At 44.4% G+C, this 14,903-nt stretch overlaps 1 protein-coding gene and 1 non-coding gene across 3 annotated transcripts in view; both read right to left on the bottom strand.

Moving 5' to 3' along the window:
- Window positions 1–12,396, bottom strand: part of DPY19L3 (dpy-19 like C-mannosyltransferase 3) — a 69,424-nt gene extending 57,028 nt beyond the window's left edge. Inside the window, exons 1-3 of one of the 2 annotated variants that reach the window (XM_032848768.1) lie at window positions 12,198–12,396; window positions 10,335–10,476; window positions 7,240–7,373 (exon numbers count right to left, since the gene is read on the bottom strand). In XM_032848768.1, the coding sequence (XP_032704659.1) occupies window positions 7,240–7,373; window positions 10,335–10,437 (237 nt within the window). In that variant the 5' untranslated portion in view covers window positions 10,438–10,476; window positions 12,198–12,396. Of the gene's footprint in view, window positions 1–7,239; window positions 7,374–10,334; window positions 10,477–12,197 lie in introns of those variants that run through there. The other variant, XM_032848769.1, reaches the window with a different exon arrangement.
- LOC116861899 lies at window positions 8,392–8,498 on the bottom strand. Its single transcript, XR_004381556.1, has one exon. It is a non-coding gene; the product is annotated as a U6 spliceosomal RNA (small nuclear RNA).
- Window positions 12,397–14,903: the final 2,507 nt, after the last annotated feature.

Raw genomic sequence — 14,903 nt, 5'->3', positions numbered from 1 at the left:
CTTCTTACAGCCCTGCTTTGAATTCATCTTCCATGGTGGTAAATGCTTATTATGTTAGTTTTTAATGTGAGTACGTTTTTTAATTCGGTCACAATTTTCAGGTCTTTGCTAGGAATTGTTTCTGGTGACTATTCTTCATCTTATCATCTGTTCCTGTTTTTCTCTTCCTTCTCTTCTTGCAGTTTCACTGTACAGATCCTGTGCTAGTTCCTTTCTGGTTGTGAGCCATTTCTTAACTTGGCCAGTTCTTACCAAACCAGCAGGAAGTTTATGTGGGGGACAGGCCAGGGCCACCGGTCAGGCCAGCAAGAATTCTCCTTGTGATACGGCGTAGTTTACAAGAGCGAGCCCTTTATTCTTTTCCTCATTTTAGCCAATCAAGATTGGCAGCCTCAGAGCTGTTAAACACACAGTTTTCTCCCTTTATCCTGGTTTTCTTAAATAGTGCTTTTACAAAAATGGCTTGTCCCTGTGATTACTGTCTTCGGCCTGCCTAGCTTACTTCTCTTTCATACCGGAAGGTCTCCAGGAAAGCTCCCGCCATTACCGTGCGCATCCGGCCCCATGGTTCTCCTTGGGGGATCTCATTCTCAGCCCTCAGGGTGTGCCGGCAGCCTCGGAGAAGTGGGCTTTGGCGACTTCCTCTGACACCTGCAGCTCTGAGAGTCCTCTCCTGGTACCTTTCCACGCTCCTCCAAGTTTCACTGGGTTTGGTGGCCCTCCCTCACACACCAGTCTAGATCATAGGCCTTTCTTAGTTTCATCAAGGATGGAAAATGCCTATCTGCCTTTCAGTTTCCTTAAATGCTTTGAGGTAATTCTAAAAAGATGAAGGAACCGACATCTTTACACTACCACTTTGAAACAAGAAGTAATGAGCAATTCGAGGGGTTTAACTACACCATTAGGAACAATCTATCCCAAATCAGGGAGCATAGAAATAGTGAAATAACTAAGAGTATTAAATACCAAAAAATATTAAATTATATAAACATAATCATTTACATAATAATCGTGCAAGTTCATATACATATGTAACTTTATATATGGGAAAAGCATATGATGTAACATCAGATAAATCTGTTTATTAGAAGTATATTGGAGGGGCATCTGGGTGGCTCAGTTGATTAAGCATCTGACTTATTTCAGCTCAGGTTTTGATCTAAGGGTCATGAGTCATAAGTATGTGAAATATATGCACATACAAGATGAAGCATGGAAGAGAAATACAAAAACTGGGTTTTGTTAAGGGTTATGAATACTGAGAATGTTTTTGATTTAAAGTTTTTGTTGTCATGGTATAGTTTGTAAGAAGTAACACAACACGTGTTCAAAAAATAAAAAGAGTCACACTATATATATTTTTACGCAAGCATCTACTAAACACAAGTCACTAAAAAAGCACTGACTAGCTCCCTACTTGCCAGGACTAACTATATCCTATCTCTGAAGGCAAGCTCCAAAAGCTGTGTCCCTCTGCTCTAGTTCCAGCCCAGATCTTTTATAGCAGCTGTTGTCCCCATCTCCCCTCTCTCCTCCTTATAACACTTCCCTCACCTGTACAGGTCAAGCCCAGTCTAAACAGATCACTGTTGCTCAGCACTGATGATGGGCTGGGCACCGTAAGGGTAGACAGCAAGTAAGAGCATTGGCTTTGAACCCTTTTAGTGTGTTTTGTTTGTAAGAAAGGGCAGCAGAAAAGCACGTTGCATTTAAAGGTCAATTTAGAGTTAAAAGGTTTGGGCTTTGAAGACAGCCAGATTAAATAAAATATTTAAATTGTACCTAAAACAGTGCTAAGCACACAGTGGACATTCAGTAAGGTGGGGGAGGGCACCTGAGTGGCTCAGTCAATTAAGTGTCTGCCTTCGGCTCAGGTCATGATTTTGGGGTCCTGGGATGGAGCCCCACATCAGGCTTCCTGCTCAGCAGGGAATCGCTTCTCCCTCTTCCTTTGCCCTTAACCCTACCTCATGCTCTGTCTCTTGCTCTCTCTCACTCTCAAATAAAAATAAATCTTAAAAAAATAATAAAATTATAAAAGAAATAATGAAATCTCGACATTTGCAATGATGTGGATGGAGCTAGAGAGTATAATGGTGAGCAAAATAAGTCAGTCAGAGAAAGACAAATGCCCTGTGATTTCAGTCATATGTGGAATTTAAGAAACAAAACAAATGATCATGGGGGGAAAGAGGCAAACCAAGAAACGGACTCTTAACTGTAGAGAACAAACTGGCGGTGGCTGGGGGTTGGGGGAAGTAGGCGGCAGGGATTAAGAAGGGCGCTTACTGTGACGAGCACTGGGTGACGTATAAAAGTGATGAATCACTCAACTGTACACCTGAAACTAGTATTACACTGTATGTCAACTGGAATTTAAATAAAAACTAAAAATAAACTAAAAAATATTCTAAGAAAGGATAGTATATATACATTTTCCACGACCATTTAAACCAACATCTTCAACTTTCCAGTTGCTCTCTGGTCCAGAATTCCCACATTCAAATACTAACATTGTTAAGATTAGCAACTAACATTTAAAGCATCGTTCTGAATGCATAAACTCAATGTGTGATTTGTTTCTCTTAGAAATAATGTTTTTACTCTCTGAATAATTACAACTAATTCAAAGTGTTCAGAAAGGATCAAAGTATTTCATAAAAAATAGCCTAGCAATTTTGGTAAGTTATAACCCATAAGTATAAAAAGAAAACAGCTTTACACTTCTCAAATATTCCCATAATCCCCCAATATGAAAATGGTATAAATTAAGGAGTAAATTTCTGAAGGCGTATAAACTCTGAAAACGAGCTTTTCCTTTGGCTGAGTAATGTTTCTGATCGCTAATGGCTATCATTTTCATTGGTTTATTCACAGAAAATGTATACACATTTTAAAACTAAATAAAATGTAAAATTTAGTTCCTCAGCTGCAGTAGCCACATTTCAAGTGTTTAACAGCTACATTTGGCTAGTGGTTGCTGCACTGAACGGTGCTGAAATAGATCATTTCCTTCACTGCAGAAAGTTTCTTGGACAGCACTGGGTTTACATAATCTAAGAGGAAAGATAAACCAAGTGCCTATGCAGAGGTATCATCAGGTTTGAGAAGTAGTTGAAACATCTGAGGACTCCTCTTATGATGGAGAGGGGGAAAATTCTGTGCTACAAGCTATTGCTTGAATAAAGAGAAAAAAATGCCACAAGACTGAGCTCAATTGTACGTTTCAGGGGACGGGGGTGTTGGTGGAAAGAAACCTGTTAGATTCGAGGATGTTCCTGTTTTATAGCTGCTCCCAGATGGTATCTGAGGCACAGACAGAAACTAGCCTCGGGTCTCTTTCTCACTCTGAACACTCCTCAAACATTCTTGCCCACACATCTACAAGCTGGTAATATGAAAATGTCCATTTCCAACACAGATGGGTCTCCTGCCTCCAGATCCATGAATCCAGCTCCCTTTACTCCATCTCTCTCCTTGGACTGTTTCAAAAGTGACTCATAACGTATCCAAACAAGGATGTATCATTTGCTGTCTCGCTGTCCCCTGCAAAGAATTTGGCTGGCCTCTGTCCCCAGTTCTTGGGAGGTAGCCAGTAAATCCGCGAATTTCCCAAGTGAGAACAGTGTCTTTGTTCATGGTGGGTTCCTCAGGATGACATCTGATACTCTGTTCTAAGGAGATGACTCAGGATGGGGGCTGACCAAGCCAGAAAGACCAGCTGTGTGATTAGAGGGTTGGGGCTTGGAGCCAGCTGATATTGGCCCAACCCCCAGGGAGGAGAGGGGGATTGGAGCTTGAATTCAACACTGTGGCTAAGGACTCCATCAATCATACCTACATAATGGAAGTCCAGTCAAAGCTCTGGACACAGGAGCTCAGGTAAACCTCCTTGGTTGGCAAAACTCAACACATTATCACCTCTCAATGTGCCAGGAAGACAATGTGTCCTAACCCCACAGGGAAAAGACAATGGAAAGCCTGAGTTTGGGATCCTTTTTCAATGAGTCTCTGCCTTTGGCTGGTTCTGATTTATATCCATCAAAATAAAACTGTAATCGTAAGTGTAAGGCTCTCTTAAGTTCTGTGAGGCATTCTAGTGAATTACTGAACCTGAGGGGGGGGTGGGTATCCCCAAGTTAATAGTCTACTTGTGGTCAGAAGTAGGGGTAGTCTGAGGACCCCCAAACCTTTCAGTGGTGGTCAAAAGTGAGGGCAGTTTTGTGGCAGACTCTATGCCCTTCACTTGTCAAGTTCAGCTTAACTCTAGGTAGGTGGTGACAGAAGTTCTTTTGCACTCCAGATCTGTTCCTCCCACAGGGTTCATTATCACAGTGAACGGCATACCCACCCATCTATTCAGCTGCTAATGGCAGAAAGCAGATGATCACCGATGATTCTTCCTTCTCAATCACCAACCACACAAATGATGAATCGCTACATCCTTTCTGAGTTCTGACTCTGTCCACTTCTCTCCAACAGGATCCGGTCTTTGCTTCTCTGGTTCCATTCTCCTCTTTGCTCATAAAATTCTGGCCCCATGTGCCTTCTCTCTGATACTCAACTTGACCAGTTTCATCCTACCCGAGGGCCTTTTCACTTGTTGTTCCCTCGGCTTTTGACTGGCTCCTAGGATTTAAGTGTTGATGTAGGTCTTGTCTTCAAAATTATCTGCTTTCCCTCCCAGTTTCATAACTATGTCCCCACATAACTATGTCACCCACTCCCAATAACTCCCACTAACACCCACCCAATAACTCCCAATAACACCCACTCCCAATAACTATGTCACCACACTGTCTGGTTTCCCCTATAATACATTTTTTGTTAGTTTCTTTTTTCTCCCCTCCCCATCAGAATTAGGTTCCGCATCGGATTCAAAGGCTGTACTCTCAGGACCTAGTTCCATGTCTAGCGCACAGAAAACATGCATTTACTGACATTCAGATAGTAATGAATCCACTGAATTGGATTTTCTTGGTGGTTTCCTCTCACTTTAGTGCTATCCTCCTCAAACCCACTCTCCATACTGTAGCCGGAGCCATCTTTCCCAAACAAGATGATGACATTGCTGTTCCTTCGCGACCTGGCCTCCGTTCACCATCCCAGTACATTCTCTCCCCATCTGCCCCCTGGCCAGGCTGAACTGCCGCCAGCCCCTGAACGCTCTCAACGCTCTTGCCTCCTGAAGTTCCTGTATGTGTCCCTTCCCTAGGACTTTCGTCTTTCCTCCCCAGTTTGTCTGGTTAACCCTTCTCATCCTTCTGGTCTCCTTAACCATTACTTCCCTGACCTTCCACAACTGGGACAGGCTACCCCTGCTCTGTACTCCCACAATACTCTATCCTACTCCAACAACGTACTGATTTTGGATGGGCTGTCTCGGTCTGCGTACTTGCCTATACCCTCAAGAGCGTAAACGCTCTGAAGGCAGGGGCCTGGTTTCAGTTGGCAGTATTGCTACAGCTGAGCACGGTGCTGGCTGGCATACCATAGGTGCTCAACACATACTTACAGAATTAACATGTTACACTGGAGCATCTGCTGGCAAATTCATTAGTCTTTGTTACTCTTGCCATGTTCCCCACTGTGTTTAGATCAGTGCTACTACAGAAGAGGTGCTCAATAAATACTAGGTCAAAGTTCAATGCCTTCTTTAACCTGGCGAGATTTCAGAGACAGATCAAGGGTGCTCAAGTTTCGTAATGATGGGGGTGTATTTATTTAAGGTTATTAGCAAGGCCACTTAAAAACTCTGAGGAGCTAAAATTACAATTTGAAAATAAGTTATGTGATCCCTTTCAGCATCTTGTCCCTACTACAGAGTTACTAGCACTTAACTTCAGCCATATGCCCACACAAGGATATTTCAGTCTTTATTCAAAATACTTGTGTGGATAAAAAAGTATTATATTGTGTAGTTCTAAGAAATCTACTTGTAAGCACTCCATTTTAAAGAAATAAAGGTGAGTAAAATATTTCTTCACAAGAAAAACTCCCCACTGTCCCAGAAGGAGAATTATTTTTTGTACCATGATAATTTGTATGAAGGTATACACGCACATACACACTACACCTATACAGTAATATGACAAGTTTTAAAAATAAACATATCAGAAGTTATTCCTATAAATTAAATTTGTCATTCAAAGTAGTCTCCTTGGAGACTCATTCCAACAATGGAATCAAAGCTCAACATATTTTGGAAAGCTCTTTGAGAACTACTTTAGATTCTGCAAAGACTTTTTTGAATATTCTGACAGATGATAAATACTTGACCTTTTCAAAGTGAATTTTACCTTTATCAGCAACTAGTCATTAGAAGCCATAGTAAAAAAGGTCAAAGGGCACAACATTTTGGATCAAAAACAAAGGATATTTAGATGAAAAATACTGTGCTCACTTCGGCAGCACATATACTAGATGAAAAATACTGGCAATGTGTAAATTTCCTTGATAAGTGATACACTAGTTCTGAAAACAATGGCAAATTAAAAGATACTTAGAAATGTTTAAAAAGGGAAAAAAAGAGAACAAGGATTGGTGTTTAAGATGGCACAGACCCTCCTGAGAACGCGACGAAAATTACGGCTCCTCTCCTCAGAAAAATATGGGTTCCCCTGTCCTCTCACCACTGCATCTACGCTTAGAAATGTATGAAACACGGAGGTCATCTACGGCCATATGGTTTGGAGCACTGGCTTTTGATTTCTCTTCTATTTTACTGTACCCAATAGAAAAAAAAAGTTTCTACTGTGACCTGGTTTGTACATACATATATATATATATATATATATATAACAGATTTAATATTATATATATCTATTAATTATATAACAATATATAATTAATAGTTACACAAATAACTCTCAGCCCTAGTGTATTTGTCATAATACTCTCTTGCATCTTTCTTTAACTAGAAAAACGTCACTCATGATTTGACTGGGCCAATTTCACAATGTATAGGTTGAAAAACACTGGTTTAGAGTAACCACCGTGTAACTGGAGAAAGTTAATGAAACTGAGAAAACTCACTGATGACAAAAACTCTGACGCCCTTTTAAACTAATGAAGTCTCTTTACGCTAGAGTCAAGCTTTTTAAGAGATTAGATTCTTTATGGCAAATTCTTTTTAAGAGATTAGATTCTTTATGCGTTATCTTGGTCACTCATGTACATGGTAAACTACTGGAGACACTGACGAGTAAACCACACGGGGTCACAGGAACTTCATACCTTAATATTAGAAAACCACAAATCGTTCTCATGTAAAGTGGCCAGGTAGACAGACGTTAGAAGTCCGATGCAAAGGGCAATGGTTCCACCAACTGTGAATGACAGAAGCTTCCACAACCTTCTAGCGGTATAACCTTTCAGAAAAACAAAACAAACAGCGAAGTCAGTAAAGAATGCAGCATGGACTAGTTCTACTTCAGCCTAGCAGGTATGCTAAGCTCCGCTGCCTGTCGCTGTCAAAGCGTCCCCTATTCCAGGCAGGCACTTAGGGGTTCCTTCCTGTGATTTGGGAGACCTGTTTTCATACTTTATCACGGTTTTTACCTAACTCTAGCTAACTGTTCACTTGTCCATTTTGCCAGACAGCGTGAGCTTTCAGAGGACAAGCACCTTACCTTATTCATCTTAATAACTAGGGTCTGTGTCTGGCATAGCTTAGTAACTATAATTTACCTATGAGATTTGGAGGAGTAAATGGGTTACATATCTAGGATATAAAAAGTCTTTGAGATGGTCTACAGATAATTTGTGGTTTATTCATTAAAAGCTACCAAAAACCTTGACAACTTAAAATCCAAAAACCCATCAGGGAGAAAAATTCATCACAACTCAAGTTAGAGGACACTTAAACTAGGAAAAAATATTTATAGCACATATAAGAAAGTTTAAGTAACCTTAATACGGGATGAACACTTTCAGGATTTAAAAAATGAATATTTCAGTTGGAAACAGATTAAACTTATGAGTAGGCAAAGCACAAGAGAAAAAATGGCCAATAATAGAAAAAAATATTCACGTTCTTCAGTATTAAAGAAATGCAAATTGGGGAACCTGAGTGGCTCATCGGTTGAGCCTCTGATCTTCAACTCAGGTTATAATCCTAGGGTTTTGAGACTAAGCCCTGCATTGGGCTCTGTGCTGGCCCTTGAGCCTGCTTCTCTTTCCCCCTCTCCCTCTGCCCCCATCACTTCCTGGCCCACATTCTCTCTCTCTCTAAAAAAAAAAAGAAAAAGAAAGAAAGAAAGAAATGCAAATCAAAACGATAAGTTGTAACTTTTTAGATGCTGGCCAATTTTATAACTTAAAAATGCTAACCCTTTTTTAATAAGGGTACAAAACAGTATTTTTCTTCTTCTTCTTTTTTTTTTTTTTTCCAGTATGGAACGCTTCACAAATTTGCGAGTCATCCTTGTGCAGGGGCCATGCTAATCTTCTCTGTATTGTTCCAATTTTAATATATGTGCTGCCGAAGCGAGCACCAAAAGTATTTTTCAAACATTGCTGGTGGGAAAGAAACTTGGTAACTCTCTGGAACACAACAAGGCAATAACTAGTAAAAATAAACTACCAAAATGAGCATACAATTTGACCAATAATTCAAAATCCAGGCATATGCAATGTTTGTATACAAATGTTTGGCCACAGTATATTTCTCATAGTTCTGTTTATCTAAGTAAAAGATTAAAACCATCTAAACACTCAACAACGAATGAGTTAAATAAACTATGTTATGGCCACACAATGACTATGTTGGTAACATTTTAAACTACATTGACTGACTTAAGATATGTTCGTAACATAAAAGAAAAAATGTAGCAAGTTATAAAACATCTAGGATCTCAATTTTGTAAAACTACATATGAATGCTTGCATTTATATCCCTGCAGAGACATTCAGACAGCAAGATCAAATTTCATGGGTGGTATTCTCAGGATCGATTTGTTTGTGGGAGGATTTTCTTTTTTCTTTTCTTTAGTTTTCAGGGTTTTTTTTTCCGACACAAATAAATACTGCTTCAGTAAAATGAAGAATCCTCAAAATTGTGTTTTATTTTATTTTTTTAAAAGATTTTATTTACTTATTTGACAGACAGAGATCACAAGTAAGCAGAGAGGCTGGCAAAGAGAGGAGGAAGCAGGCTCCCTGCTGAGCAGAGAGCCCTGATGTGGGGCTCGATCCCAGGACCATGGGATCATGATCTGAGCCAAAGGCAGAGGCTTTAACCCACTGAACCACCCAGGTGCCCCTCAAAATTATGTTTTAATATAAAAAAGATAACTTGGGGCAGCCGGTTAAGCATCTGCCTTCAGCTCAGGTCGTGATTCCAGAGTTCTGGTATCTAGACCTGAGTGGAATCCCTGCTCAGCAGAAGGCCTGCTTTTTCCCTCTCCTCCCTGCTCATTCTTGCTCGCTCTCTCTCGCGTGTGCAAATAAATTTTAAAAAAATACTTTAAAAAATAAATAAAATAATAAACAAAAAAAGCAAACTTGAAGTTACATTGTTTAAGCCTTAAGAAAGTATGCTGTCTTGTCCAAAATTGCTGATAGCAGAGTTGGATGGAATGACTTCTTGATATAGATTAATTTTATTTTATAAAACTGTTTCCCCAAATTACTTTATTAGTTCTGGCTGATAAGAATTAACATAGCTGCCATTAATGTAAATTCTGTCAGACATCCAAAATGGTTGACAGACATGGAATTCTTCATGCTTATTTTTAAAAACCTTGAGCATGCTTAGTTAAGAAAGCAAATATGGAGTCAGGAAGTTGGTAATTAATATCACTTGATGTACAGCTTAGCAAGAATCTTCAGCATTATATAAACAACTCACCCAATTTTGACCGTCCTCCCTCCCCAAACCAAAGGAGAAAATTTCAGGAATTCATATAAAGAATAAAAAGAAGTTTGATTCATTTTCAATACCTTCATGAAATGAGAAAATCTCCCAAGGTAAGGCTGTGCAGAGTGAACAGCACACACAAACCAGAAAATTTAGAAACAGACTAAAATCTGAACCGTGGGGGAAAGCATTACTTTAGGAAGTCAAAGATTGGCAAAACCAGAACCTACTGAACAGAAAGCTGAGAAACAATGGGTTCTAATCAGAGCTCTTTCACCTTCTATCTGATAATAACTATAAAGCCAGTATTATCAAAGTACAATCAAATCATTTGTCGAACTAAAACATTAGTATTAGAACAAGTCTCCCCAACTGTCAGGTCTCACCAAATTCTTATTCTATTGGAGAGTGATATTTTAATATGCAGAAAATAAAAGCAATCCCAAATGGTGCTTTAATTTAAATCACCTACCAGATGGCAATTTATTTCCCAACTTCACATTTGCTTCTTGTGCTGCATAATCCTCAGAAACTTCTGTGGTTTTCACTCCTTTTCTTTGCCTGATGGATATCATGGTGTCAAAGATTTACATGCATTGTTCTTCCAACCACTCCTACAAACGACAGAAAAGTAAACTGCCTGTCCGTATGCCAGTACCCTCTCCCCAACACACCCTGTGCGCATCTGTGCTTAAGTGACTTGAAGCCTTGTCCCTGGCTTAGCATGCCCTCCCACTTTCCCATCAAATCTTAACCAGCCTTCAAAGTTACTGTCAAGACACAACACCAATATTTACTTAATACACGCTGTCAAGAGTTAAGAATACAGGTGGGCATCCCAGACCAGCCCCTGCCCTTCTTGCAAGAAGGCTTCCTGTCTGTGCCTGTGACAGCTGCTGCTGCTGCTTTCTCCTTCCTGAGCCACTGCAGTTACCTTGCAATTGGTCACCTAATTATGCAGTTTTAGATTATGTCCTATAGTTCCCTACCACCGGAGGAGGCATTCAGTAGTAAATTTGTTGAGAGCCAGATTCCGAAGAAGTGACATATTGTTTGGTCTCAGGTACCTGAATTTTAATACTGGTGTTCTTTAAAAACAATTCACACTGGAAGCTTTAGGAACACGCCTCACTGGTGATGGCAGCGGGGGTGTGCCAATCAGGGCAGCTGCTATCCCAGGGAGCAAAAGTGGGAGTAAAGGCAGGGTGCAGAAGCCTGGTTTGGAAGCAGCGAGTGGGAGGCGAGGGAGTGGTGGCAGTGAGTAAGCTGGCTACAGTCCTCCGGAACATCTTGCTTCCCTCCTCTGAATAATGAACAGCGTTTTACTAATTACTACGAAATATGACCAGATGCCGGGCACCATTGTTTGGGCAGTTTACCAATTCCTAAAGGTAAACAACTTGCTTTATAGAAGGAACCAACCAACCAACCAACCAACCAAAATTATACAATTTATTCGTTCGTTCATTCATACCAAAAAAAAAAGTGAGACGCAAAAACAGTTAAGTACAAACAATGAAAATGGAGAACCTGGAGCAGCGAGGGAGGAAAAAAGAGTGTAGGCAGAAAGTCGTACTGGGGTCGATGGGCTCGTTTCCCAATCACACTCTATCCTGGAATCATGCCCTTTCTAAGGGCTCGGGAAGGAGTTGTAAATATCCCAGAGCCGATACACTCTAACAAGTTAAGACAGAAGGGCCACAAACACTGGCGCGCCAACTCGGGGTCGGGCAACCGCGATAACCGCACGAACTACGAAACAAAAGTTTCCCCACCAAAGGAAAGGGAATGCCATCTCAAACACGGGAAGGGAGAGGAAAGCGACGCTTGTCCTCCACTCCGCAGGGCCAGCGCGCGGGGAGCGTCCCGGGCGCTGCAGGGCACGTCCCCCAGCTTCCCGCCGAACCCTAGCCCCACAGCACCGGGTGTCCCCAGCGGACGCCGAGGGGCCGGCGGTGGCCGCCCAAGTTCGGGGACTCGCTCCGGCTGGGCACCCTGGCGCGGCCGCCGGCACCGACCAGGCCCGCGCGGCCGGAGCGAGAAGTGGCCCGCGAAAGCGGCCCCGCCCTCGGCAAACTTCCTCACTCCTGACCTGCCGCCCCCGGCCCCGCAGTTCGCGCGGACGAGCGGGCACCGCGTCCCCTAGCCGGGCGCCCCCAGACGCCCCGCGGCCCGGGCCGCGCCCCCCCGACTGCACAGCGCGGCGGGACGGCCCGCGGGCTCCCGGTGGTCGCGGCGCATTCGGCGGGACGCCGGACTCCCCGCGGCCCGCCGCTGAAGCCTCGCGCCCGCGTGTCCCCTCGCGCCGCCCGCGGCCCGACACGCAGTCACAGACCTGCGGCCTCAGCCGTCCTGGCGCGCGGCTCCGGGCGGGGAAGGAGGCCGGCCGGCCGGGGGGCGTCTAGGGCCGCGGGGGCGGGGCCTCACAACAACCTGCAACGCGTCGTGGGGACAGAGAGGACCGGGCAGCGGCCACCGGGGCAGTGGCGGAGCTTTGCGCGACACCCGAGAAATGGGGGACCGGGGGGCGTCCGCGGCCGCGAGGAAGGGGCGCGCCAGGGAGGCCGGGCCGCCGCGGCCGCACCCATAGGTTCCGGGAGCCGTCCGTCAGCGTGAGCCCCCGCCCCTACCCGGGGAGCCCCGCCCCGTCTCGTGCGCCGCCGGCCGGAAGGAAGCAGCGCATTTCCGCTCGCCGCTCCGGCCCCGACCCCGCGTCCTCACTACGCTGCGACCGGGGGTTGCCGACTTTGAGGCTCTGAGGTTGCTTTCCGCCCCACAGACTCCCGTCGGCCCCGGGGCAGAGCGAGAGGCAGCGGCTCAGGGAGAGGAGGAGCCCGGCTCCGAGGAAGGGTGGCCCCAGGGCTGAGAGTGGGGCGCGCCTTGGGGCCGCGGAAACCTCTTGCTGGCGCCCGTGGCCGCCTGTCCCCCACCCAGTGCTGATGGGTGCGGGGGGTGCGCGCTAAGGGCCGGGCGGACCGAAGCAGGGCGACCCCTCGAGCCTCTCCCCGCCTCCCGCGTCGGTGGGCCCGGTGCGCCCCCTCCGTGGGTCTCGGCCGCCCCCCTACCCCCGGTCTCGCCGCCCCCCCCCGCCCCAGGCCCCGGAGGCCGCTGGCGTGTGCTGGGACCGCGTCTCCTGACTGCCAGTGAGGCCGCCTGGAGATGCCTTCGCCTCGCCCTAGACTCCCCCCTAGTGTTGGGGTGGGAGCGGCGCGCTCGATCCTTAATTTCGCCTTCAAGGAAGGATATGCTTGCGTTGCTCTCCAAACTAGAGCGTAAGCCTTTTTTGAGGGCAGGTACTGTGCTTTTTCCTGGGTATCTTTCTTGTGGATCACCCTGCGATGAAGCCTTTTCTCAGCAGATGCTCAAACCACATGTTTAATTGATTTTTCTTAAGGAATGGTCTGGTCTTCTGGGTTCTGCACCTGTGAAAAGACTGTCCATCTGTCTCCTTCCAGTACGAAATTACTTCATCCAGGAAGCCTTTCCTGGTCACCCCTGTTGGGTATTTTCTCCTCCCTGTGTCTGTTGCTTTTAATAACAAGCGCACATTCTGTGCAAATGGATTGAGGTATCTGCTGGGTGGCTTGAATAAAAATGTGTCAGCTCTCTTTTCAGATGGCCTTTGTCATGTTTTAACTTGACCGTTGGTGGCTTTGATGTTAGGAATTTGAGAGCAGGGCTTATATTTGTAATCCATCTCTTTCGTGTTTAGGTGCCTTACATAAAACACATTTGGGTGCTTAATAAATACATAGGGGAATTGAGTCCCCCTTAAATAAAATTTTTCCCTTTTTGTGCGTAGGGTTTTGTCTAAAACTGTGTCCCTCTGGGGAAGAATGTGTCTGTGGTGCAATGTACATCCCGAGTAAAGGAAGTAGTGCTCATGAGCAGCTGCTTGGTTTAATACCAGGAAATGGCTTTACCAGCAAGATAAAACCTTGAGGCCTGTAAAAAGTAGGCACTCACTGCTGAGAGTTAAGTCTTCAGGATGATGATACTTCAAATAAGAAGGCGTCCTTCGCTGGGATACAGTAACCATGAGAGTGATGGATAGCAAGTAGTAGGCTCTGCCCTCGGTGAGCTCTGGTCACGGACTGACTGCAGTGGTGCACAGGGATATCTCCTGTTTGCATTGTTTTGAGATCCAAATGGATTTCGCTATGTTGTGGCCAGCAGTAGGTAAGCGGTGGTCCTCTAGAAGGGTGAAGTTCAAACTGTGATCTTTGGGGACCCATGGCACCACTATCATCGTTGCCAGGGAGGTTGTTAGAAATGCAAATTAGATCCTACCCTAGACCTACTGAATCATAATCTGTAGGGGTGAGGCCCAATAATCTGTTTTTAAGAACTTTGTGTGAGTCAAGTTGGAGAGCCACAGCAGAGCCTTGCTATCCCAAATGTCTGTGGTCGGGGAGTATCACCCGGGACTTTCTTAGAAACAGGATCTCAGGCCCTCTCCAACACCTACTGAGCCAGAATCTGTGTTTTCATATAATCCCCAGGTTATTTGTATGTACGTCACACTTTGAGAAGCACCACACCAGAAGTCATCAATGCTGTTCGCATCCTCCCCAGAAAGGGAGGAAGCTCTCTGTCTCTATGGTCTTTTTCTTAGTTGCTGTACAATGTTTGTTCAGTTTTAAATTGCTCGGCTTAGTAGTACGGCCACTCTTGATCACTGCTATCTTCGTGTCAGTAGCCTCTCCTGGTGTTCTCTCGTCTACCTTTCTGGCCTTTTTGAAATTTTCAGTCTCTTGTAAACTATTCCTTTTAAAAGCAACGGTTCTCTGGCTCATGGCTCCCAGTTTCCACTGATATCCTGATGGCTCATGAGTTTTTAATGCCCAGGCATAGCTCCTGACCTCCAGGTCCCATGTGGCCAATGCCTATTCGACATTTCCATGTGTGCAAGCATCTCCAACCCAACTTGCTAAAAAAAAACTTTTTCTAACCCCCAAACCTGTTTTTCATCCCTTGTACCTAATCACCTAATTGTTTAAGTCAAAACCCTAGGAGCCAAACGTGGTTTCTCCCCTGTCAT

This window comes from Lontra canadensis, unplaced genomic scaffold (assembly GCF_010015895.1).
Source record: "Lontra canadensis isolate GAN:19392208 unplaced genomic scaffold, GSC_riverotter_1.0 scaffold208, whole genome shotgun sequence".
Taxonomy (NCBI): domain Eukaryota; kingdom Metazoa; phylum Chordata; class Mammalia; order Carnivora; family Mustelidae; genus Lontra; species Lontra canadensis.
Note: the sequence above shows the minus strand (reverse complement) of the source record. Positions and strands in the feature narration are given on the sequence as shown.